The 26,675-nt window shown below is 50.6% G+C and overlaps 1 protein-coding gene across 3 annotated transcripts in view; it reads left to right on the top strand.

Moving 5' to 3' along the window:
* Positions 1-26,675, top strand: part of CSNK1D (casein kinase 1 delta) — a 36,034-nt gene that overhangs the window by 7,548 nt on the left and 1,811 nt on the right. Inside the window, exons 3-10 of one of the 3 annotated variants that reach the window (XM_020907319.2) lie at positions 14,063-14,211; positions 14,481-14,709; positions 15,045-15,215; positions 15,656-15,804; positions 17,701-17,872; positions 18,437-18,576; positions 21,562-21,626; positions 22,749-24,896. In XM_020907319.2, coding sequence (XP_020762978.1) covers positions 14,063-14,211; positions 14,481-14,709; positions 15,045-15,215; positions 15,656-15,804; positions 17,701-17,872; positions 18,437-18,576; positions 21,562-21,594 — 1,043 coding nt within the window. In that variant the 3' untranslated portion in view covers positions 21,595-21,626; positions 22,749-24,896. Of the gene's footprint in view, positions 1-14,062; positions 14,212-14,480; positions 14,710-15,044; positions 15,216-15,655; positions 15,805-17,700; positions 17,873-18,436; positions 18,577-21,561; positions 21,627-22,748; positions 24,897-26,675 lie in introns of those variants that run through there. The other 2 variants (XM_020907318.2, XM_020907317.2) reach the window with 2 other exon arrangements.

Raw genomic sequence — 26,675 nt, 5'->3', positions numbered from 1 at the left:
GAAGCCCCCATGATACTTTCAGAGTTGGGGGTGGGGGTGGGCTGTTGCCTTTTTGCCAAAGGAAAGCTTGTCCTCAGAGTCTGTTGGTACTTTTGTCAGGTGGAAAAGGAGGACTGGTGAGGTGACTTCTTGACATCTTTGCTTCACAAAGCAGTTTAATCTGTGCTACTACTACCAGAAACCACCATATCTCTGTTGACGTAGCACAAGGTGTCTCTTTAGCAGCAGATACATTTTAAAGCAACATTCAGAGTCCTATGAGATGATTGCAGAGGGGGTGTCCAGTGCCTCTCATCCCTGGTATTATGAGACCAGAAGAGGCTATAGGTTCTCGGATGGCACATGGAGAGGAGACTCCCTGGCCCCTCCAGTGCCCAGGAGAGGTTGACAGAGGACCCTGCCAGTGTGTCTGCCCTCTGGAGGCCCTCAGTGAGCTTCTCAGGCACCAGGTGTGGTCTACACAGCTTTTAAGGTGGTGCTGACTTGGGATATGGCCTTCATGGTGGAAGGAGCTTGGTGATGGTGATTGGATGAAACCTTCTGACTGAAAACCGTGTGCATTTGAGGAGCAGCATCTCTGGGAACTCAGAAGCTGGGCGCTCAGGGACAGAGGGAAGGAAAAGAACAGATGCCAGGGAGGTGCTGCTATGGAGTAGATTAAGACTCAACAAAGGAATTCCCTGGCGGCCCAGTGATTAGGACTCTGCTTTCTCCACTAAGGGCACAGATTCAATCCCTGGTCAGAGAACTAAGATCCTGCCTCAACAGAAAAGAGTTTATTTGGGTTAGAACAGGGTCTCTCCTCCAAAGCGTTACTGTTTATTGTGGAAGCTGTCTCCTGCATGGAGGACAGAGAGCAGCATCCTAGGTGCCAGTAGGCCCTCACCCCCTCTCCCAAGTTGCAGTGATCAGAAATGTCTGCAGATGCTGCTAAATGCCCCTGCATGTACTTCCTGCTTAGAGCCCCTGTTTTAGAATGCAAAGGATCACTTACTTTAGTCTTCCCATACCCCTCCTCTAGGATCATGGAAGCCCACCAGAATACTAGAAAAGATATTCTCCTGTCTGACCCTACCCACACGTAGATCGGGTTTTAATCTTGCTTCAGGTATACACTTGGTGAATTCTATCAAGATGTAAATGTTTGTTTTTAGAAAACTGATTCTTTCCGGGAGAGTGGAGAGCTCCATGCTGGTACTGTTTTGTGAGCTTGTCCTAGCCGGGATGAAGCTGGGATGGCAGAGGAGATAGAGGCCTCTGCCTGGAAACCTCATAGCTCTGCAGTTGGCCAGCCTTCTGTATCCATCTCAAGTGGTGCATCTCTGATCATGGATTTTTTCCTTTTTATGCTGAGCTCTGGGCTTCTTTGCAGATGGTTGATATTGACAGCATCACAGGAGAAAGCTTGAAGCCCAGGGCTTGCTTTGCCCTCTCTAGCTCGTAGTACAATGTTGCCTGGGTTGCTGCCTGGTAACGTGGCCTTGCAGTGCTCCACTAGAGAGAGCCGCTGTGCTGGCTCACTCAGGCCACTTAGGGGAGGGGTTGGCATTTAAAAAAAAACAACAACAAGTTTTAGGGTGTGGATGAGATGGGTGAAAAGTTTCAGTTGTATGATAGCATTTGGTAACCAGACTTACTGTGGTAATCACCTTTTATTAGTGTATGCAAAGATGAAATTGTACACTTGAAACTAATATGTTTTATACCAATTTTACTTCAATAAAAGCAAAAGCAAAAAAAAAGACACACTAGTGTCAAGGTATTGTTAAAAGTATTTTTACATGTGCCGGCACGTTCTCCACCACAGTCATGTGCAGTAGATATCATCACCCTCATATAACAATTGAAGAAACTGAGGCTGTTTCTAAAGAACACAGGTTTGAACATGAGCACTGTAGCTCCCAGACCACTCCTGGAGAGCAGCCCTCCCTGAGGGTCAGCAATCAGGAACGAGCCCAGATCTAGTTGGTGCAATAGATTAAAAAACTTGAAATAGCAGAAATAATTTTAAGTTAATTATGTTGGTGACAGACTTGGGTGGACACCCAGTTTTTATCAAAACAAAGTGGACTGCCAGGCAGAACCTAGAGGCTGACTGCACTTTCCAGTCCTAATAACCCCACAAAGTATCTTTAGACCACATCCTCCTTGGGGAACCTTTGAGTGGAGATCTCTTGTTTAGTTCACAGCTACTTCTGGTCGAGGCTTAGGGTGGGTGTGGGAGGAGAGGGTGGGCCCTTTGTATGAGAATTCAGGCCAAGGGTGAGGATGGGAGCTCTGCGCTGATGGTGGGTGAATGCCACCAGTGACGTGGGCAGTTGAAACAGGTGGCCTCTCACCCAAGTTCACTCTCATTTTACATGCCTGGTCAGTTCCCACAGTATATTTAAGACAGTTATGATCTTTTTTATTAGGAAAGGTTTTACAGTGCCTAAGAACATGTAGAGCTCGTGGCTATCAGAATACTAAAATGAACCCCCAGAACTCCCATGTGCTTGAGAGAGAGAGCAGGAAGGCCTTCAGCACCTGTGTGCCCACCCCAGAACTTCTTCTCTACAGCTGCCCAAAGCCTGTCTCCCCATGCCCTTGCTTAGTTTGTTTCTCATTTTTTTTTCCTCCATTATCCTGCAAGAAGTTAGTTTTTTAAAAATCTAATGACATTGCCCAGAAACATTTGGCCATTGTGTTTACAGTTGTTTTAAGGTTCAATTGCCAAGCACTTCATGAACAATTGTATTTGCATTAATACTGAGTCCCTAAGTTTATATTGAAACTTTCCACAAATCCAATGGAAAGCATTTACCTGGTGGTATCCCCCCTTTTTCACCCCCGGGCGTATTTTTCATTATCTTTGGACTGAATGAGGGGAAAAGTATCAAGTGTCCAGAGCTGCCCATAACAGTCCAAGTGACGCATTTCCCATGTTAAGGGCGAGTGGGCAGGGGCAGCTGAGTGTCCCTAGCATGGCTGGTCACCGGGTAGCACTCTGGTGGCTGTGTCTCTCACCTGCGGCCTCACATGTCCTGCCCCAGCCCCAGGAGTGGTACTCTGGCATCCCAGGTGCATTTCAGCTTTCTGGTCTCACTGCACCACACCTCTGAGGTCACGGAGCAGCTGTCTGTACACAGGGAGCGGGGTCATTCTTGTGAGAGTTGATTGCTTTAGAGTTGATTGCTGCCTGGACCTCAGCATTTAGCTTGCAAGACAGTCTGCTAAGGATGAAGCCGGCTCCATAGCATCTTCCTCTTCTGGCCAGGGAACTGAGAAGAGGAGCTCCCTGCTTCTACTGCATCTTATCTTAGGGTGATAAGGTATGTTGGTGTCGCCAGCAAGAGACAGTGCTGCCAGTGAAATGGACCATCAGAGCAGATGAGTGGCAAGTCCATACCCCACATCTTCCTAGTTCATACTCTTGTGAACACGAGTAATACAATTTTACTGTGTGTATTCTACAATTTTCCTCTCTGACCTGCTGTGTTCCTGAGGTTCTTGAACGTTGACACAATTGTGGTTCGATGGATTTCGTTGCAGTTTATAGGCTCTTGTGTCTCCATAAACAGACCTCCCTGTGTTGAGGAGGAGCCCTGGCTGGCTTCTAGGGTTTTGCTCTTAAGCATGGTGCCACAGTGACTCCCTCGCCCACAGCCTGTTGGTGGAATAGCATTCTATAAAGTAAGCAGGTGCTCAGCCTGTAGGGTGGCACCCCAGCCATAGGGATGTGTTCCCAGGTGGTTACCCACATTTGCCTTCTCCTGGACAGCCTCGGGGGCTCCTGTTAGATCCACATCATCTTCAACCTTGCCATTAATCATTCTTCTCCAGTGTGACTTGGCGTGTCTCAGCTAGCACAGAAGGGGGAAGTTTCAAAGAATAAGGATGGAGAAGAAAGAAACAAAACTTACTGGTACATGATCTGACTTCCTATATAGGAGACCAATAAGACAGGTTAGAGTGGTGAGCCAGATACTTCAGATCAGAGTATAAAATTAGTTCTCTTATTACACCAACAACAGTCAGTTAGGAAATATAGTTCTTTTTCTCCTCAGTGCAAGCAAGTCTTTATTCTTTACATCTGACAGGGAAAAGAGGGAAAGGGCCAGCCCATGTGACAGGACATGGTGAGTGAGAAAGGAAGTGAGGGCACAGCAGAGTCAGCCACTGAGTCTTTGCTTTCTGGGGGTGAGGTCCCTGTGGCCCCAGGGCTGAAGTCGCCTGTAGTTCGAGAGCAAGAGGAAGGGGAACCAGGAGAAGACAAACTACTCCTTCCTCCTAAATTCAAGATTTCAAACAAAGCTTTCGTGTCTAACAGAGAACATGGAATTCTATTTGTTTGCTGTTAAACAGTCATGTGGCCACTTTGACAGACATTTCTTACACTTGCACAAAAGCTCTTGAGGGACCTGGAGATACATACATCTTCCCCTGAGTGGTCTCCCAACCTCACTTTCTACAAAGAAGCCCCTCCGCTTGCTTCTCTCTTCCCTAAGATTTGAGATTAAAGTAGGTTTGATCCATGCAAATTCAGCAGTGTGTTTGTCATGAATCATGTCAAGTAACAGTCTTGATTTGGAGTTGGGAACAAGGGATAGAGTGTTTCTAGCTGCTTCAGTACTTCTGCACAAACCTTTTGAGTTGTGGAGATACCCCACAGACTAAAGGTACAGGGTGTGTTGGTGAAGATGGAGAACGGAGTAGAATAGGAGTCAAGTTTTTAGTACAGAAGATTTGGTCTGAGATGGGGGAAGGGAACATGAAAGACCCCTGTTTTGAGATGGGGGGTGGGGCACCCCCAAATTTATGTCTCAGATTGTTTGCTTGGTACACAGCCTTTTATCTGGCTCTTCTTTGAATACAGTAGGAAGCTTGTAAACAACAAAACCCCAGAAGAACATGTGAAAAGGCCACTGCCTTATATTTACACCAACTAGGCTACCTCATGTTATTTCCAGATCAGTGACTCATGAAGTCCTATGAAGCCCCCACAAATAGTAAGTAGAGGGGCAGACACTGGGGTGACAGAACCCAGCATCAGACATACGTCCCTCCATGTGCTCCAGTGTATCCACCCCGTTCCAGCACTGAGTCTCAGCTTGTGAACTGAGCCCTTTGTCCTTCAGCTGCCACGACACTGCTGCTGCTGCTGGGGGCAGGTTGCTGATGCCAGACATTAGGAAGAAGCCCTTGCCTGTGGTCTTGAGAAGCCAGGGCGAGAAAGCTCAGCGTTATTAAAACTTAAGGATTTTGCTTCACCTTCACCTGGAAGCTTGAGCTGGGTGCAGAGGTACCCTTTGAACCCACTTCTTACAGACACACAGGAACCCTGGTGAAGGCTCAGGGAGGTGAAGCAAGTCTGTGCCTGGGATCGGAGGTCCGAAGCGGGAATCCCTCATCACACGTAGAGACAGCCCTTACCCAACCATGGCTTCCTCTTGGTGCTGTCACCTGGCCCTGCCTCTCCTGACCTGTCTACACCACGTTTCCTGCTCAAACTGATTTCCGTCCTTCCAGTAGGAGATCATCAAGTCATGGGGCAACAGTTAGAACCTTGTCTCCTGTGGAGCATTGATGGTAGAGAATGCTCTGCTCGAGACTGAAATACACAATGGAGCATTTCTATAAGGAAAAAGCTAAAATGCAGATGGTTCATTTGCACACAGCTAGTGCAGCTTGGCATCCTGAGAAAGTGGGCCCCCAGGGAGCAGTAAACAAGTGGTGCTGGCTTCGGTGGAGGGAGAGGGCTAGCAGTCTGCAGCTGTTGCCAGCCGTCTCTTTGCCTGTCCTCAGTCTCATGTCCTATCCCCAGAGCAGGTCAGGAGGAGGCCAGCGGGGGAAGCCCTGCCTCAGCCCTGAGAGCCGGGCTCCCAGAGAGCAGCAGCGTGTCCTGTGGTCTTGTGCTCAGCCTTCTCTGACACGGGAAGTGTTATTACCACATAGCCTTCCACAGGAAAGCACTTCCACGTCCTGGCCACTTGCAAAAGCTGGAAATTTGGGAGTGGAGACCAAGAGGTATTCAGGTTCTAGAGGGATTTCCCCCCACGCCCAGGAGCACTTGCCCAGAGCCTTCTTCCTCTGTCTCAGCCCTCCCTTGCCAAGAAGGAAGTGGGAGGGGTGCCATGGACCCTGCCTGAGGTCTATGGCAGTGCCCCTGCCCACTGTTTCCCTGCTTCTGCCACTTTGCTCCGTAAAGCTTGGATTGCAGAAAGATAGCCCTACCTACCGTGGCTGCTTTCAGCCCCCTGGTGCCTTTCACTCCACCTGCAGAACACCTCCCAGGACTGGTGACTGGAGAGACTCCATGCCCTTGGGGGACTTCTCAAAGGTCAGCTCCACTGCTTTGCTCTCCTTCAAATTCCATAAGCCCTCTGTGTACAGCTCACTCTAGAGCTTAGAGCCATCCACGTGTAGGTCAGGTATGACCCCAGGGATCGTGGATGGGAAGCTGAACCTGGCGCATAGTGACCCACTTTGAGTTGCCAGTACTGCACAGCAACTCCCCTGTGGCGCCTTGGCACAGCCACCTGCAAACATCTGGTCGGACAGAGAACCAAGATCCCTGGTCCGGTGGCTGTTGGACCCAGAGAAGTCCAGAGGCCAAAGTGTTGTTCTTATAATAATGTTTACAGTAGGGAAAGACAAACCGTAAGGTACAGGAATAAATCCTAAGCCAGGTGTGACCTGTATGTAGAAAATGTATTCGAGGATACTGATGAGGACTCAAGCAAGCGGAGACATTCTGTTCATGGAGAAGATGACTCAGCAAGATGTGTCCCAGAGCGGCTCAGAGAGAGGGCTCGGGCTTCCACTCAAAGTCCAGCCGTCCTGGCCCTCCTCCCACGGGACAGGCTGACAGATTTGAAGAGCAGTGAAGGGCCAGGTTGACCAAGATGTAACTGCCACACACACACCCAGCACTCAGATGTCGGCTTCTAGTATCACTCCCCACCAAGAGGAGCCCAGATTCCAGGGTGAGGCAGGAAGAGGGAAGTTGAGTCTGAAGAACGGGGCTAAAAGGAGAGACGTGCTTAGCCTCTAACAGGTACTCTGGCGGGAGTCCTGAGGACACAGGAACGAGCTTGAAGTGGCTTCAGTTAAAGCCTCAGCATGAATAACGGATTATAATTTGTGGATTAGACTCTCAGCACTTCTATTCAACATAGTTCTTTTGGACAAAAAAAGAAAAGGTATCCAAATTGGTAAGGAAGAGGTAAAATGGTCTCTATGTGCAGATAGGTGTATAGAAAACCCTGTGTACCGACTCCACACACAAACTACCAGAACTGATAATGAATTCATCAAGGTAGCAGGGCACAAGTGTAACATACAGAAATCTATTTCATTTCTTTACACTAACAATGAAGTAACACAAGAGGAAGGTAAAAAGACAGTTCTTTTAAAATTATATCAAGTAATATAAAATACTTAGGAATAAACTTAAGCGAGGAGGGTGAAAGACATATACTGAGAATGATAGAACGTTGATAAAGGAAATGGAAGATGATTTCAAGAGATGGAAAGATACACCATGCTCTTGGATTGGAAGAATGAATAGTGTTTAAATGGCCGTACTGCTTAAAGCAATCTACAGAGTGGATGTGACCCCTATCAAATTAACCATGACATTCTTCACAGAACCAGAACAAATAATCCTAAAATTTATGTGACACATGGAAGAGGGGAGAGTTCATGAGTCTACAGTGCTCTACACACAACTCGCATATGCAAAGTTAAGCTCCACAGAGGGGCAGAAGGGACAATCAAATGGAAACTGGCATTTTGTGGACACTGTTTTGTTACTTAATTGGTTTAAAGGGTATTGAATGGATACAAACATACCAGGTTGGTACAAAAGTAAATTGCTGCCTACCATGAATTTTAAATCATTATAAGTCGGTTCAAGGACATCTTTATTAATCAAAACAGGAACCATTAAACAATGACCACATTGTTGCAAACAAGAAACAAGTTTATTCAAATCTGTTCAAGATTCGACCAACTTTTGGAAAGTGTCTTCTGCCTCCTGCTGGTTGTGGAAGCATTTTGCTTGCAAAAGAAGGCTGTTGAGATGCTTGAAGAAGTGGTAGTTGGTTGACACGAGATCAGGTGAATATGGTGAGTGAGGCAAAACTTCATAGCCCAGTTCAACTTTTGAAGAGTTGGTTACACGAGGTGCGGTTGGGCACGTTGTGGAGAATTGGACCCATTCTGTTGACCAACACAGTCATTGCAGTTTTCGGTGCATCTCATCGGTTTGCTGAGCATAGTTCTCAGATGTAATGGTTTCACTGGGATTTAGAAAGTTGTAGTGGATTAGACGGGCAGCAGACCACTGAACAGTGACCATGACCTATTTTTGGTGCACTTTTGGCTTTGAGAAGTGCTCTGGAACTTGTTTCTTCTCAGTCCAACCACTGAGCTGGTTGTGGTATAAAATCCAGTTTGCATTGCATGTCATAATCCGATTGAGAAGTGATTCATTGTTATGTAGAATAAGAGAAGGTGACACTTCAGAACGGCAATTTTTTTTTTAAATTTTCAGTCAGCTCATGAGGCACCTACTTAGCGAGCCTTTTTACCTTTCCAGTTTGCTTCAAATGCCAAACAACCATGGAATGGTTGACATTGAGTTCTTTGGCAACTTCTCGTGTACTTTTAAGAGGATCAGCTTCGATGATATTCTGAGTTTGTCGTTGTCAACTTCTGATGGCCAGCCACTACGCTCATCTTCAAGGCTCTCGTCTCCTTTGCAAAACTTCTCATACATTCGTTAGCAGTTCCTGGATCAAATGTGATGATATTGCAAGTTGTCTGCTGCTTTCCAACCTATTTTGAACTCAAATAAGATTGATTGAATTTGCTTTTTGTCTAGCATCGTTTCCATGGTCTAAAATAAATGTAAAATAAACAGCAAGTAATAAGTCATTAGCAAAAAAAACAAAAAGTGAGAAATGCACATTAAAATGATGTGTAGCATAACCACATTGCAGAATGTATTCCAATATTAAACGGCCAAGTTCAACAATGCAAAACCACAATTTTACACCAACCTGATACAAGTTCAGGTATTGACACTACCCTCAAAGCTTCATCAACAGATTATTTTTTTTCCCTCACAGGTTACGTATTAATAATAAAGAGGGGAATTCCCTGGTGGTCCACTGGTTAAGACTGCACTTGCAAAGAATTTTAAAAAAGAGAAGAAAAAGAAAGACTGCACTTTCACTGCCTAGGAGCCAGGTTCAGAACCTGGTGAGGGAACTAAGAGCCCACGTGTCCTGTACACAGCCAGAATAACTTATAGTAGCAAAGAGAAAAGTACTTTTTGTTGGAGAAATCTGGCAGATTTCCATTTGTCAAGTGATTAGAACCAGCAATCAGGCAAATCCAAAACTGAGGACCATTCAAAATTGACCTGAACCCTTCAAAAATTTCTCTTTGCTGGAAGATTAAAAAACTGTTCTAGACGTAATCATGACGACGACATGGTGGTGCCTGGCCCTAGGTTGTTCCCTAGGCAGGGGACTTCTGTGAGGGACATTACTGGGACGTGCAGTGTGAGTGTGGATTGTCTGTCTGCTGTGCCACCACACTCCAGGCACAGAAAGACCCTCGTGGGCTCAGGCTGCTGACTTCATCGGAGGAGGTGTTATGGACAGTGAGGGAGGCCTTGTGAACACATGTGACTGAGGTTGCTGCCTCCCCTCACCCCAAGATCCACTTCGGATGGCTCAGGTGACTTTAGTGTGAAGAGAAAACTAAAACATTCTGGTTTTGGTTTTTTTTAATCAGCATTATTGAGAGGAATCAAACTGCATGTGTTTTGAGTGTGGTGATTTGAGAATTTTACCATGCGTGTCCTCTCAAGAAACCATTGCCATAATCACGGTGACAGAATATCTGTTGCTCTTCAAAGTTTGTTGGGTCCTTTTGTGCTTCCTCTACCCCCGCCTTTTGTCATCTGCTTGTCGCTGTAGGTTGATTTGCATTTTCTAGAGCTTCCTGTGCAAGGAGTAGTACTGTGTGTACTCTAGTTTGAGAATTTGTGTGTATGTCAATGGTTACTCCTTTTTATTGCTGAGAATTATTCCCTTGGGCCTAGTTTCTTTATCCGTGCACCTGTTCATGGGCACTTGGATTTGTTCCAGGTGTCAGGCACTCCAAACAAAGCTGCTGTGAACTTTGCTGTAGATATGTATATGGATGTTCATTTCCTTTTCCTCCTGGGTAAGTGACTAGGGATGGGATGGCTGAACCGGAAGTAGTGAGTGTTTTTTCTCTTTGGAGAAACTGCCGGACTGCTTGTACTTGTGTTCCCACCAACAGCATACAAGGGCTTTGTTGGTTCATGTCTTTCGAATAACTTGTTTGTTTCACCTCAGTTACTGAATGTATTGGCATAAAGCTGTTTATATTTCCCCATGTTTGTGCATGCTCGGTCACTTCTGACTCTTTGTGACCCCACGGACTGTAGCCCCCCAGGCTCCTCTGTCCATGGGGTTTTCCAAACCCTGGCAAGAATACTAGAGTGGGTTGCCATTTCCTCCTCCAGGAGATCTTCCCAACCCAAGGATTGAACCCACGTTTCCTGTGTCTCCTGCATTGGCAGGTGGAATCTTTACCATTGAGCCACCTGGGAAGCCTGAATCTAGTGATGTTGCCTCTCATTCCTGTTTGTTTTGTTTTGTTTGTTTTTCATTTTGTTTTGTTTTTGGTTGTGCCATGCAGCTTGTGAGATCTTGGGTCCCAGACCAGGGATAGAACCTGGCCCCTCAACAGTGAAAGCACAGCATGCTAACCAGTGAACCTCCAGGGAATTCCCTCATTCTTGCTGTTGGTAATTTTGTGTCTTCTGTTTTTCCCCGTCAGTCTCATTAGAGGTTTATCAACAGGCTGCTCGGAGGACCAGCTTTGGTCTCAGTCATTTTCTCTGTTGTTTCTCAGTTTTCTGCTTCTTCAGTTTCTGCTGTGATCTTTTATTTCACTTCTGACTGCTTAGGGTTTAACTCTTTTCTTAAGGTAGAAGCTGAGATCATTGATGTGTTTTCTGTAGTATAGGCATTTAGTGGCTATCAAGTTTCCCCCTACCATAGCAATATCTCAAATCCTGATGAGTTTTCTTTTTCCTGAAGTTCAAAATGCTAATATTACCCTTTTGATGTCTTTCTTGATCCATAAATTATTTTGAACTGTATTATTTAGCTTCCAGATATTTGAGGATTTTTTTTCTATAGAACTGTTATTTATTTCTAAATGAATTCCCCTGTTTTCTGAGAATACATGTTGTATAACTTGAATCCTTTTAACTTTATTGAAGCCTGCTTTCTGACAAGAATGTGATGTGTCTTGATAAATGCCCTGTGATACCTGGAAAAAAAACCTTGTCCTACTGCTGTGAGGGGTGACTGACATCTCTGGTCAGGTTGTGGGTGTCTCTCTCCTTGCAGTGTTGCTTCGTGTGTTTTAAAGCTCTGTTGTTAGCTGTTCAAGCACTTAGAATATATGTTTTCTTGATGAGCTGATGCCTTTATCACTGTGAGATACCTGATAATATCCCTGGAAATACTCTACTGCACAAGTCTACCGTGTCTGATGCTGACACAGCCCTTTTGCTTTCTCGTCAATGTGGTGTGGTGCACTGTCCTCCTTGTGGCATAGTTATATCTGAAGAGTGTTTGGTGTGGATCTTTTCTTTTCTGTCTAGTCTCAGAAAGTGTGCCTTACCTGTGGGGTTTACATTCAGTGTGATTAATGACAGGATTGGCTTTGCTGTTATTTTTGTGTTATCTGGTCTTCAGTTTCCCTCCTTTTTAACCTTATTTTGATTTTTTTTTTAACATTTCTAAATGGTTTTTCTTGTGATGATGTCCTTTGTTGAATTCTTTCACTGTCTTTGTGTTGTTACTTTAGTGGTTCAGTTAGGGTCTATCATCTGTTTAGCAGGATGCAGAGGAACCTGACCTCGTGGACTCCTGCCTGCCTGTGTGATTAGTGTCATATGCTTATATTTGCATGTTGTAAATGCTGCGGTGCATTGTTACTTTTGTTTAAGCAGTCATGTCTTAATTAATTTTTTGTTTTTTGCTGCTCTGGGTCTGTGTTGCTTTGCGTGGGCTTTCTCTAGTCGAGGTGAGCGGGAGCTACTCTTCATTGCCATGCATGGGCTTCTCATTGTGGTGCTTCTCTTGTCGTGGAGCACAGGCTCTAGGCACACAGGCGTCAGTAGCAGTTGCAGAATTTTGGGCTCAGTAGTTAAGGCGGGTGAGTTCCAGGGCACTTGAGCTTCAGGAGTTGTGGCGTGCAGTCTCAGTAGTTGCGACCCTGGGCCCTAGAGCGTGGACTCAGTGGTTGTGGCGCACGGGGCTTAGTTGCTCCACGGCAGGTGAAACCTTCCTGGAGCGGGGATAGAACTTGTGTCCGCTGCATTGGCAGGTGGATTCTTAACCACTGTGCCACCAAGGAAGTCCCATAAACAGTCATACTTTTTAAATTTAAATTATTTTTAATGTACTTATGTTGTTATTTTCAGTGCTTTTCATTCCTTTTGTAGCCCCACACTTCCATGTGGCATCGTTTGCCTCCTGCCTGAAGGACATCCTATAGCATGTCACAGTGCTGGTGATTGATTCATCACCCATTTTATATCTGAAAATATCTTCATTTTGTCTCTGATGAGGTGTTTTTCTGCAGGTTACCAGTTCTTTTCTTAGTTCTTGGAAGATGCTCACCCGCTGAGCTTCTTGCTCTAGCTGCTTTCAAGGTGCTCTGCTTATCACTAGTGAGCAACTAACTGACTGTCAGGCACGTCAGTGTTGTGTTGTTTATGTCTCTTGTGCTTGGGGCCCTGCTGAGCTTCTGTGTTCATGGTAGGCCACAAGCTTTTGTCACATTATGCCTTATGACCTATGGACCTTTTTAAGTTTGTTCTCATGTCATGTGTAAAATGTATTTTTAAAATATTTAATTGTAAAAATGAAAAGTTGCCCTGTTGATATCAAAATCAAAAGTATTTAGCATCTTATAGTGCCAAAAAGGAATGCAGTACTCAAAATAAACAGCCTGCAGTGATGGGGTGTTAAAGGGCCCCAGGAGCTGCTCACTGAGAAACAGGCAAGGCTGGGATGCTTGGAGCAACAGAATAAGTGATACAGTGTTGGAGTACAGACCAAAGTATAACACAGACACTAGTGGCTTATACTGATGGGAAAAAATAGTGAATAAGTAAATGAGGAGAAGAGACACATCTCTGTGGAAGCATTCTGAGTCATATATATATTATATATATATATATATATTATATATATATGCTCTGCCCTCTGGGAAGGGGGCCCAAAACCCCCTCTTAAGTGTGGGCCATGTGTAGTGACATCCCCGCAGGGAGAACGGGATGGGTTGGGGGGGGGGGGAACTCCCCAGTGGAGACACATGACAGATAGCCCTCAGCCAGGTGACCAGGGTCACAGCCACAGTGAGGAGTCATGCTGAGAGCACGGCCCTGCGGGATGTGATGAGAAATGTACTTTCCCTCTGGCCTTCCTCCCCAGACCCACAAGCCCAGACTAATAACGAGAAAAATATCCGACAGGCCAGCAGAGGGACAGTCTGTCATCCCTGCCCAGCCCTGCTCCAAACCATCGGGGTCGTTCAGACCAGGAAAGTCTGAGAGACCCTCCCGGCCAAGAGCAGCTGAAGGAGACGTACCGACTACTCGTCACGTGAGGTCAGGACAGGTCCTGGAGCAGCCCGAGGGCGTGAGGTTAAAACCTGAGGAAGCCTGAGTAGTATACACTTTAGTTAATGACAGTGTATCAGCATTGGGTCATTAACTGTGACACCTTACCACACTGGTGCAGGATGTCAGTCGTAGGGAGACTGGGACCTGGTTGTGGGAGCCAGCGGGGGTCTTCCTCCTGAGCCCCTCACTCCACCCCCACTGTGAAGCTGGCCTTCCAGCCTCTCCCCACGTCACTCCTCACTGCTGCTGCCCAGCCGCCCCCCATCAGCATCACAGGCACGGGCGTCCTCAGTGCAGGTGCGCGGAGGCGGACTGACGCAGACTCTCTTGCAGTGGGCATCCCCACCATCCGGTGGTGCGGGGCTGAGGGGGACTACAACGTCATGGTGATGGAACTGTTGGGACCCAGCCTGGAAGACCTCTTCAACTTTTGCTCTAGGAAGTTCAGTCTCAAAACCGTCCTACTCCTTGCTGACCAAATGGTAAGACTTCATTTTTCTCCACTGAAGGGCAGCCCACATGCTTAGCACATGCTTGGTTTGATTCATCATCTGATGAGGCCTTCAGGGTTGTTCGCTTCCTTTTTGTGCCATTCGTGCATACGGAGAAAACCGAAGCTTGTTAACTGTGCAAGAGATAGTGACCCATGGAGGGCAGGGTGTGTTTGCAAGTGGGCCAGGGTTCCCCTTGGTTCCTCCTGCCAGGCTGCAGCCTGGGGTTCAACCTGTCACCCCTGCTTCTCCACCTGCAGATTAGTCGTATTGAATACATACACTCGAAGAACTTCATCCACCGAGATGTGAAGCCGGACAACTTCCTCATGGGGCTGGGTAAGAAGGGCAACCTGGTCTACATCATTGATTTCGGGCTGGCTAAGAAGTACCGGGATGCCCGCACCCACCAGCACATCCCCTACCGCGAGAACAAGAACCTCACCGGGACGGCGCGGTATGCCTCCATCAACACACACCTTGGCATTGGTGAGCCCTCCCACCCTGGCTGTCCTGCACCCTCTTGGGGGCCCTGAGGGTTGGTTGTGGAACATTGGGTATGGAGGCTGGCATCAAACCTTCATAGCAAAGGCTGGCATCAGGGCCTGGAGACCTTATCTTTTGGGGCATGGGGGACAGCATGTGCTGGGGCCTCCTAATGGGTGGTAGTGCATCTCTTAACAGCACAGGAGAGTTGCTTCTGCGGAAGCAAAGACTCCAAGTGTCCTTCTCTGGGGCTCTGAGTTTATCCCCAGGCAGCGTCTGTGGGGTGTTGCTGTGCATGCTTAGGCATGCCGCCCTGACCTGCTCTCCTCTCTATCCAGAACAATCTCGAAGGGATGACCTGGAGTCTCTGGGCTATGTGCTCATGTACTTCAACCTGGGCTCACTGCCCTGGCAGGGCCTGAAGGCTGCTACCAAGAGGCAGAAGTATGAGAGGATCAGTGAGAAGAAGATGTCCACTCCCATCGAGGTGTTGTGTAAAGGCTACCCTTGTGAGTGTCTGGTGGATAGCGAGCCAGCTGTAGTTCTGTGGGAGGGCAGAGGCCTTTGAGGTCTGGAAGAAGGACCAGGGAAGCCCCCTAAGCGTCCTGCACAGTTAGGGAGCTGAGGGCTGGGCAGGTGACCCGCTCTTCAAGTGGCCACAGCCTCTGTCCCTAATGCTTCTCCACCTTCCTGAGCCATGACTCAGGGAGCTTTCCTTTTGTTTTTGTGAGACTTCTCCTGGGATAAATGTCTCAGATGAAACTATGTTACGCTCTGTGGTGCTCAGTTTTCTCATCCTCTTTCCTCAAAGGATTCCTGATGTTTCAGGCTCCAGCTTTCACAGCCTCTCTCTGGGGCCATGGGTGGTCAAGGGTTCTGTGGACAGACACCATTCTGGCTCTCAGTCAGGAATACTGCTGGTTACCTCTGAGTCTTCTGGTGTTTACAGCTGAATTCGCCACGTACCTAAATTTCTGCCGTTCCTTGCGTTTTGACGATAAGCCTGACTACTCATACCTGAGACAGCTCTTCAGGAACTTGTTCCATCGCCAGGGTTTCTCCTATGACTACGTGTTTGATTGGAACATGCTCAAATTTGTAAGTATGCCCCCAGTTCACCGACCACTCAGCGTGGAAGGGGCTTGCCTGTCAGCAGAAGGCCACCAGCTGCCACCATCCTTTTCTGGGAGCTATACGGGGTGGGGCTTCAGGAGGCATGGCTGCCACATGGGGAGCACAGGGGTTCTGAGAAGCAAAATGCCAGAGGGCAAGCCAGGGAGGCGCCTCAGGGCCACAGTGGAGTCTACAGTGCAGTTTTGCCCAGACCAGGGCTCTCATTTGAACTCTGTGGTCCTCAGGATATTGTGACTGCGCTGGTCTGTGAATTCCTTGTCAAGGGGATGTGACCCCCGCTGGGTGGGGTGAAGACTTGCCCCTGCTCCCCTCACCTGGCTGTGCCTCCCAGGGGTTGGGAGGTGCTGTGTGTTAGGTCTCTGTTTGGCCTTGTGAGGAGCTGGACTTAACATTTGATTTCCTTTGTCACCCAGTTTGTTCGTTAAGTATGAGCCTATGTTTTTGTGCATGTGCACTGTCAGGACTCAGGGTGGGAGCTTGGACTTAATTTGTTTTCTCTAAAACAGGCCACCTGTCTCTGAGTCTGTTGTAGGAGTTTGTTTAATCTCTGACACTACAGCCAGAATCCCATTTTGTTTGTTTTTTTAATTTGCACTTCCTCTTTCATTAAAAATGTGTTCTATGAGCTTAAAACAAAAATTGGCATGTTTCTAGGGTGACAAAATCTGATGGAGGAACAGAACCTCCTCCTCAGAGTGCAAAACAGGAAGCCTTATCCCGTGGCCTCACGGGTGCATGGGTGCTCACACAGGGAGCAGGTGGGGGCAGAGAGCCACAGCCTCCTCAAACTGGGGCCAGCCTGCAGAACCGGCCTACCCTGGACCTGGCCTGTGCCATCCTTCCAGACCTCTTTATTAGGATGGCCTTTGAAGGACAACCTTTGGGGGCGGTGCTGCAGGTTACTTGGAGTCTGCACATCAGGGTGCACTTCCTGCCAGAGCCACTTTAACAAACTTTTTGTTCTTACATCATCATCCCTCACAGGGATTCGGCAAACCTCTTCTATAAAGGACCAGACAATAAATGGTTTTATCTTTGCCGTCTGTATGGCATTGTGGCCACTCGACTCTGTATTGTGTGTAACTGGAGAGCCGCCAAAGCAGTGCGTCAGTGAGCAGGCATGACTGTGCCAAGAAAACTATTCGCACGAATGAGTGTGGCTGCATTTGGCCCGTGGGCTGCAGTTTGCAGACTCCTGCCTTACGGCACTGGTGATTAGGACATAACCTTTACTAGGACAGGTATCCTGGCGTCACCACTTAAAATCCAGTATCCCTCTGCTTGTGGTTTGATACTCACTAAAAGTGTCAACTAGCTGTTCTGGGAGCAGCTAGCTTAGCTAAGGCAGTGCCCACTACCTGGCCACTCAGGACGAGCCTGGCTGCCAGCCTCATCTCATGCGCACCAGCAGGATGTCAGCCTGAGCCAGGCATCTGGGCTCTGGTTGGACTCTTCAGCTGACCAGATGCGGTCCTTTCTGCCTGTCGCATGGGTGCCGTCCCCCAGCTGTCGCCACATTGGGCTGCCTCTGACCTAGGCCGGTTCCCATCCCCACATGAATAATCGCAGAGAAGAGGGCCGCCAAGTGCTGTTGATGGTTGGGTTCTGAGGAGTGATGAGGTGACTGGGGGGATGTTTCCTCTGCTGGAAAAGGAGACAAGCCCGGTTCCACTCGCCCTCCGTCGTGGGATGGGTCAAGCATGTACCCGGAGTGGGGAGCGCCTGACTTGTTAGAGGCTGTAGACTTCGAGGGGGGACTCCTGCACACGCCCCCATGTTTTTTCGAGTGGTGGCCAAGGGCCTTAGGTGGTTTTGCACCAAACCCAGTTCAGTTCTGCTGTCACCCTCTTTCCTCCATAGGGAGCCAGCCGGGCAGCTGACGATGCTGAGCGGGAACGCCGGGACCGAGAGGAGCGATTGAGACACTCCCGAAATCCAGCCACCCGCGGCCTCCCTTCCACGGCCTCGGGCCGGCTGAGGGGGACACAGGAGGTGGCTCCTCCCACCCCCCTCACCCCTACCTCACACACTGGTGAGTGGTCCCGCGGCTGCAGCTTATACCCCGGTCCCCGCGCTGCAGGCAGTAGGGGTTCTATTTGGTGTGTTGCTTGCTCTGGACACTCCAGTGTGTGACCTCATGGGGTCTGGGCGGGTGTGCCTCGTGAGTGAAGCATGTGCATCCTCGTTCTGTTCATTTCTTACTCCCGAAATTAGACACGCCAGGGAACCACCTGGAATAGCGCCTTCCAGAATATCTATTTCTCAGAAGTTGGCTTGTTGAAGGATTTTGTTCCCTGCAAGCTCTGTTGCTTTGCCTTTTGTTCTCATGACACAACATTTAGCCTCTTCCTTGCCTGTTGAGACAGGCATTGTAGGCAGAGGCCCCAGCCACCCTCCCACTAGACGCCTGGGGCCGTACTCCTAGGGATCAGCCTGTGGTGCCGACCTAACCTTAGGGTGCAGTAAGCTGTCCTGTGCCTGAAACTGAGGCAGCTGAAGGTCCTTGTTAGACGTGGCTTTCAAGGAGAGACCCTGTGCTGGAGTGTGGGGCTGCATTCCGAGGCCTCACGCTTGCCCCTGTCTCCCTCTCCTCCAGCAAACACCTCTCCTAGGCCCGTGTCCGGCATGGAAAGAGAGCGGAAAGTGAGTATGCGGCTGCACCGCGGTGCCCCGGTCAACATCTCCTCATCCGACCTCACGGGCCGGCAAGATACCTCCCGCATGTCCACCTCACAGGTACGCGCCCCGCGGGCCGGCCCCTAAGCTCGCCCAGGCCGGGTGCTGCGGGCCTCCAACTTCTCCATGTTTGGTCTGATCTTATGGGCTCCAAGCAGAGTGAGGTCATAGTTTCAAAGGCATTCCTTCTTTCCTTCCTTCCCTTTCTTCCCATTTTCGGGTGTTTTAACTGATGGGGTAACGTTGTGCCCCTCGATGCAGCTTGGCCCCTTGGTTGAGAGCCTCCTTGATGAGCTGTGCGGGATAAGGGCTCCACACCCCTCCCCTCAGGCTGTGCTGGGACATGCCACGGAGCTTTCTCTCTCCTGCTGCCCTCCACGTGGCTCCCAGCCCCCGGGCAGCCTTGGAGCCTTGGCCATCTTCCCTGTGCAGGCTGGTGCTTCCAGCCTGCTCACACCGTTTGTTATGGGCACATCCAGCCTCGGAGACTCTGTCCTCGGTCTTGTTGGCCAGGTGTTCCCCCAGCAGAGTGCCGGGCTGGGGGTAGCAGGGGTGGCATATTGCCAGTCGTCACTGTGCAGTGTCGTGGGCAGAGGCCTTCTAGAGCCCAGTGCTTGGCAGTGTGCTTCGGGGCGAGGGTTCCTGTCTTCTGGTGCCCCTTCTGATGTCTGTCTTCTGTCTGGCGAGGCAAGTGTGCTCAGAGGTGCAGGGCCTGGTCCCAGGGCCCCCTCCCCCCATGTCCTCTTCCCACTGTGGCTTTCCTCGCTGTCCTTTTGTGCTTGCTACCGTGCCTCCCTCAGCAGAGCAGCTCTTTGCCCACATGCGGACGTTTTTCCTCAAGTAGCTTCAGGGCCGCCTCCTGCAATCAGGGCAGTAGGCGTGGACAGGGGTCAGGAACAACCCAAGTGGACCACTTCTGCTTCAGCCAGTGTCCTGTGGGGACTGGGACCACCTCCTGGTGTCTACTCGGTGGGCAGGTGGTGGGTTGAGGAATGTCCAAAACCCGGGTCCCGGCCGTGTGCTGGCTCAGCGGCCCTGTGCTTCACCACGATGCCTCAAGGTTACGCTTTGCGTCCTGCCCTCCTCGGTGCTTGCTGTGCAGTGGGCGTAGATTGTTGGTGAATTTGGTGGGTCAAGCATTTTGTGAGAACTCCCAAAACCTCAGTCCTGTGGCATCTAGCCAGTCTTGTGGCAGAGGAACAAGGTGTGCCAAGGCACACTTTAAGCAAGTGAAATCATGTTTTTTGCCAAATTTACTAGTAATTTACTAGCAAGTCTACTAGAAATGGGTTTTTCTTATATGGTAGCTTTCTTTAAGAGACTGAAGATGCAGGTAGTTCAAATTGTGCGGCTCAGTGGGTCAGTAATGAGATTGGGCCTCTTAGGGCTCCCAGCCTCACAATCGTCCTCTGTCACCACAGGGCACAGAAGGGGCTTAACAGGTTTCTTTCCACAAGCCCTGGGATGCATGAGCTAGCAGTTGGAAGCAGGTCCCTGGAGGTGTTCACCATGCCTGGCCAAGCGGGCCTGGAGGAGGGCTCCAGAACACCTCAGCCAGCAAGGACCAAGGGAGGAGCAGACTAACTTCTTTTCTAACACAAGAAAACGTGTTTTGCTTTGAGGATCATTGAGGAAAGTGGAAGAGGCTGAGAGTTCTGAGAGTGCCAGGCAGTTAGGAGTTTTAATCCAGCCTCTTCGCCACCTGTGTCCGTCTTCATTCAGCCCATGACCCCTGAATGTTGACAACACACAGCTTCAAGACCTTTGCTATAAAGTCGTCCCATCACAATTGCATGTCTTTGCCCTCTGGTTCTCTCTCTGCTTTCCATCGAAGAAGTGGGCCTGAACAGTGGGGTGGGGGGAGCCGGTCTCTGAAGATATTCAATTTGTGTGTGTCCCTTCCAAAAGAAGCACCCTGGGAGTTTCCTTACGATCTTCATGTTGAGGGCTGGACAGCCCTCCCCTTCAGGTTTTCCTGATCATCCCCCAGGTGCTCTTCCTTAAGAGACTCTGAAAGACTGCTGTCCACCAAGGGTGTGATCAGAGTTGCTCCAGCTTTTATGACTTTGTGGCCTCCATTCACACACCCCACCCCGCTACCCCCGCCAACAGATGCAAGCAGGAATAGGGCCAGTGACACATTGATCCAGGGGGCAGTACCACGTGTGCACAGACCCCAGCCTCTTCTTACCAGCTTCCTCTTCCTCGAGGAGAGGTTGCGTCCTGTGCCGGTGTATCCAGGCCAAGGAGGTAGCACATCATCAGCATACACGTGCCTGGAGCCACCCGCCTGCTTGGGGGATGGCCCTGCTGACCCTCCCCATCTGGGGGTGGGAGGACGTGATACACCTGTCCCTTGTCCTGGCCACCACTCCTCACCCCTTGTCCTTCTCCAGGGACTACAGTCCCCACACCCCCGACCCCAGCCTGCAAATCTGGCCTCTGTTTCTGGAATGTCATGAAGACTGAAAGGCTTCTGGTGGCTGAACCTGTGTGTGATGTTTCTCTTTGTGAGAAGTGTCTTCTTCATCCAGTGCTGTTAATAGAACATAATACTGACCTGTGGTGCCAGTTTTTTCTTCGGGTGGGCTGACTCGTTTTAATTCCAGCTCTCCAAGTAAGGTCCACAGCCCTGTCCTTCTCCTTGTGTCAGTGAGAAAATACGTCCAGTCCTTGTGTCACGGGGAGGTGGCGTCCTCTCCACCTCCCGAGCACAAGCCTCAGGAGCTCCTGATGCCAAGATGCTCTGGAGGGGCTGCTGTCTGGGCATCCAGTTCTCTTACTGCTTGAGGAGTTGGGAAGGATCTCCCTCATTGGCCTCCCTGATGGATCCATCCTCAAGGAGCAGCGGCCACGTGTCCAGGGGGCCACTCTGGAAAGGTGGGACCCAGTTCCTTGTGTGGTCCCGGGATCCCCTTGAGCAGCCCCAGCCAGGAGTCCTGGACCTGGTTGAGGCAAGGCAGCACTTGTGGAAACAGGAGGGCCTTACGTGCTGGTCCAGCCAGTGGAACCCTTACCAACAGCTGTCTTTTCCCCCCACCTCAGAATAGCATTCCTTTTGAACATCACGGCAAGTAGCTGCACGTCTCCCCGTCGGAAGGCAGCACTGGGTGAGTGTGCTCACGGCGGGGCTCCTCGGCAGGCGCCGGGCCGGGTGGGAGCTGCCGCCCACTCACCGGCCTGAGGGAGCACGCAGGGGGTCGGGCTTGCATGCCAGGTGCCCCAGGTAGAGCCAGGCCCCGGCCCAGGTCCTCTCCTTACATGGATTCCAAAGCAGCTGTGGTGGGCTGTCCAGTCTAGGGTGACCCCAGAATCCTGTCCATTGGCCTTCGGCCCTCGCTATGGTCTCTAGTCAGGAGCCAGCATGGGGAACAGGAGCCCAGTCTCGGCTCCAGTGGCCCCAGAAGGCTCAGGGCCTTGTGGTCCCAGGTTGGTCGCCGGACGTGTATTGTATTGTGCTGGCTATGGGGGCCGCGCTTGGTGGGGACTCTTGCGCTCTTGCTGCGTGAGACACTCCTGATGGTCTCTGCTGTCCTGGCTTTGTCATCTCTCTTCCTTTAGCATTGATTTCTGTCCTCCGCGTTTGCTTTTCTTTTCGAACTTGGTCTCTGCCCAGCATCTTGTCTACACTCGTCTGTATTAACCCATCAGCCACAGCCGCCTGCTCCCTGCCATTGGTGCATGGCTGGGCCTCCAAGCCCAGCTCCCCTCTCGATGGCAACTCTTGTGGCTCCTCCCAGCTCAGGGCTTGCAGCTTCTGTCCACTCGGCACCGCGGGGCAGACCGGCTGTAGTTGTAACGTGACTGCACTCTTGGGGGACATCTTGATGGGAAGTGCTTTTCACGTCTTGCCCCAAGTGGAGTCCCAGTGCCCACTCGGGGCCTGGTCCTCTATTTTGGAACACCAGGCTACTTTCTAGGAAGGGGGCCCTGGGCATCTCTTGCCCGCTTGGACTCCGTCCGGTCTGACTGATCATGAGCTCGCGGCCCCACGGCCTCCTTGCCTGCATGGCTCTTCTTCCTTCCCCGTCTTCCTGTCACTCTTTCTGCTGCACGTGTCCTGGCCTCGAGGGACCTTCCAGAGCGGCTGGGTGGCACATGTCCAAAGGGGCGAGGCGCCATCTGTCCCTTCCTCCTCCCAGGGCGCTGTCACTGGTGTTTTGTACTCAAGCCTGACCACCTCCTCTCCTCTGGCCTCACGCTGACCTTCTCCTGTGCTTTGGCTCCGACAGATTCCCGGTCGGGTGGCGTCCAGTGGTCTGCAGTCTGTCGTGCACCGATGAGAACTCTCCTTTTTGCTGAGGGCAGACAATGCATGGCTGATCTACTCTGTTACTAGTGACACGCCCCCGGTCTAGAACCGAAATGTTAACACCGGGAGCTCTCCAGGCCACCCACCCAGCGACGCCCATGGGGGAAACAAAACACAAACCCAACCGGACAGACTCCAAGCGCTGCCATCGCCAGGGGCTGCACTGAGCCCCCATGAACTCGGTTCTAGCGGGGCTGGGAAGAAAGCAGTGAGACGGTTGCAGAGAGAATCAAACTCCCATCCAAGAGCCTTTCAGTCCCCTCCGTGGTGGCGCACCCGTGTCCCTGCCGAGTCTACTGTAACTACCGATCTTCTACTTGGTTAAGACAGTTTTGTATCATTTTGCTAAAAATTATTGGCTTAAATCTGTGTAAAGAAATCTGTCTTTTTATTGTTTCTTTCATGTCTGTTTTTGCGGTCTTAAAGATGCTGACTTAAAGAATTCTGAAGCAGGTCCTGGTGTGGAGTTTGTGTAGGAGTGAGGCAGGGAGCAGAGCACACGTGGGTTTCTGTGGTCTGCGTCTCGTGGTTTGTTATGTGGTCCACTGTGGAGAAGGGATTTTCTCATCAGAAGTTCTATCACGTATATACGCGTGTGTAAGTAACGTGTGTGTCCGTGTGCCGTGTGTCTCGTGACTTCATTAATCTAGTTTTGGCTGTCACGCTCCCTTCCCCACTATAAACTGAAATGCCCGCTCACTGCAGACCCGCTGGGATTCTTGAATCATCAGGGCAGTTAGAAAGCGCTGGCCACACGCCCAGGCACACCGGGTGCTTCCCGACAGAGCAGCCCATGGATCTGACCTTCCCAGACGCAACAAGAAGGAAGCTGAGCCTGAAGACTGCAGAAGCCATGGCTTCGCGTCGTGTTGCCGACCTCTCAGGAGAGGATTTCAAACAGAGACTTGGGCCCCTCCGTGGAGTCATATTTGGTTATGTTGGTGGTGGTTGCCTCAGTGCTTTTGAACTTGGGAGATTTTCTAAATAGGCTGTCAATACTACCAGTGCAAGTTGGCCCCCAGTCTGTGTTAACATCTCTGCTCAAAACCAAGGGCCGTGGTGTCCGCCCTGTGTGCCAGCATTGCCCAGAAAGGCCAGCAGGCCTAAGGGAATCCACTCTGAAGTGCCAAGAAACAGGTGACTCTGACGACCTGATGTCCAGGAGAGTGAAAGATAACATGCTTTTGTGACCTTCCCTGGGATGTAGTGACCCCACAGAGTCCAAGAAGCAGAGCAGGGCCAAGTCTCCCCAGAAAGACCCTCCGGGGCAGCCGGGCTCCAGGTGGGTTCCTGAGACACTCTCCTCGCTTTGCAGTAGCAGTAACAGAGGCACCAGGTGGTAGTGGCGGCCAGTAGACAGGAGCCTCCGTCTCTGGAAATGAGGTGCAATATATGTGTTCATAGGTACTTTCACATTTCTTCCCATCATTGCCCTGCAGTGTGTTCTGTTTAGAAACAGGCACTGGTAGGAAGCTAGGGACCTGAAAGGTGTCCATGTCTGTGTTTTCCCTTCCTGCCCCCAAAGTCCCAGCACAGGGACACTGGTCCTAGGATGCCCTGACTGCTGTGTTGATGGCACAGAATGCAGCTGGTTGCTTCTTTCTGAATCCTGAGCTGGCTACTCTGTAAGTGTTTCGGGGTGTGGACACTTGGCCAGGTGGGACTGTGTTTCTGGGAGCATAGGGGGAACTTGGGTTGGTTGGAGTGAGTTGGGGGCTTTCATCGTGTCCCAGTGGCTTCCTCAGAGGTGGACCTCCCCCTCCTGGAGAGCTGTTAGCAGCTGCGGCCCTGATGTTCTGCATCCAGGTTTTCACCTGGATTGCCAGATGGCATTTTAGAAGTGGACTCCAACCCTGAGTCCTCAGCAGTGTGGTTGTGGACAGTTGTGTCCCCGCCCCCGTCCCCCCATATTTAACTCCCCATCCTGACTTGCAGGAAACATAGTTGGAATGTCTGTATCAACCTGTGTATCAGTGGCCAGTCTCTGAACTGCGCTTTTGTATGACCACTGTATTTGTGTCCTTAACCACCATGTAAATAATAAATTCATGACGACTTCTGCCTTTCTTCCCTGCCCCTGCCATGTGGTCTTTATTTCATCAGTTTGGAGTTTTGATTTGTGTAGATTAACTTTGTGAAACTAATTTTCTGAGACTGGGCATTCATGTCTGTCCTTTGGAAGCCTGTTGGTGTACTTTTGTAAGCTGATCGGGAGCAGGTGGGATGAGCCTCTGAGGCGTGGCAGGGATGTGGCTGAGCTGCTGCCGATGTAGGCCGTGCGCACACACCAGTCCCCTGCTTTAACCACCTCTGTGGGAAGGAGGTGCTGCCACTCACCTTGTGTTCTCCGGGGAGTGAAGAGCATGGTAGTTGGCCCGTAGCTGTGTTGCTACTGCCCGTGGGGGTGCTCATGGTACCCATGAAGGGGCTCCCAGGGGGGCCCCTGCTGGGACCCAGGGGCTTGGACCTGGCAGTCGCCACCCCAGTGTGAGCACCAGCCTGCATCCTCATGCCCCAGGTGCTGTCCCTTCTAGTCAGGCAGTGTTGGGAGGGGGCATCGTCTTTCCAACTGTTGGGCTCATGGCCTCCGCTTCCCTCTGCCCCTGGAGTTGTTGGAGCTCAAGACGCCCCTACCCCTGGGAGCTCCAGACTGAGCCGAGTGAGAAGGTGTGGCCCTGCAGGAAAGTCCCTCCCTACTGAACTGGGACCACAGATGTGTTCCCATAAATGTGTGGTAACTAAGCACCTTCTGGTCCACACCCACTTGTCCTGGAGCTGAGTGTGCCAGCCTCGCATGTACTACAGGGAAATTCTTGGTGATGGCACCTGCATGCATGGAATACAGGTGGGGCAGGTGGGTCTCCCACCTGCCACTGGTTAGTGTTTACTGCTCACAAGCCAAGTGTGCCAGGCTTGTGCCAGATGGTCCCTGAGGATGTGAAAGAGCCTGAGCTCTTTATGGGTTCCCCCTCCTCCCCTCAGCCTGCTGACGCTTGGACTCAGCTGAAATGATGATGAGGTGAACCCTGTACCCGCGTCTCGTTCTCCTGCCAGGAGGGAGGTCACAGGCAGAACAGGGACCCTGGCCCCTTTCACTCAGCCTGCCTGCCCTGCTCCCCAGCCCCTTCACCACCTCTGTCTTCCCAACATGGAGAACTCTACCGCCTGAACTGCCTGGCAGGCTCCATGCTCGGGAGAGCAAGCTCTGGGTCCAAACCTCCACCTCCCACCTGCCCCAGGCCCTGTCACCTCTGAATGGGGTGCTTGGAGCTCCTCCCAGAAGTCCCTGTGTTGGAGGAGGGGACCATGCCCACCCCTGTCGGCTGAGAGCTATGAAAGCAGCACACTCCTTGGCACCACTGTTTGCAAGGTTATTTAGGGTTACAGGGGAGTGTCCTTTGGGGAACCATGAGGGGGCCCTGCAGGTCTAGGCAGCTGCCTCCCAGACTGCCATTGGCAGAACACTTGGGCAGCCACTGACAGCGGGGTCTGCCTTCCTGCTAGGCTCTCCCAGTGTGGCCTGCACATGTATACGGTGATTTAGGCTGGTGTGTATGTGTCCTCCAAGGAGCTGCTAAGGGCCTCTGAGAGTGGGCTTAGCACAGGCATCTGTGTCTTGATGTGAAGCTGGGTGTGAGCCTTCTCTGGTGGGACGTCTGGAGGACTAGGGAGAGCCCTGTCCATTCCAGAGCACTGACCACTCTCCTAACTGCTTTTAGGGCCATTGGCCCTTGGCAGCCACTGCTTCCTGAGGACAGGAAATTTTCTTCCTCTGTGTCTTGGGCACAGCTGGAAATGTCTGGAACCAGAAAACCAGGCAGACCAAACCATCTGGTTACCCTCTCCC

The sequence above is a fragment of the Odocoileus virginianus genome, chromosome 17 (genome assembly GCF_023699985.2).
Source record: "Odocoileus virginianus isolate 20LAN1187 ecotype Illinois chromosome 17, Ovbor_1.2, whole genome shotgun sequence".
NCBI lineage: Eukaryota > Metazoa > Chordata > Mammalia > Artiodactyla > Cervidae > Odocoileus > Odocoileus virginianus.
This window is presented reverse-complemented; position numbering and strand designations above follow the sequence as displayed.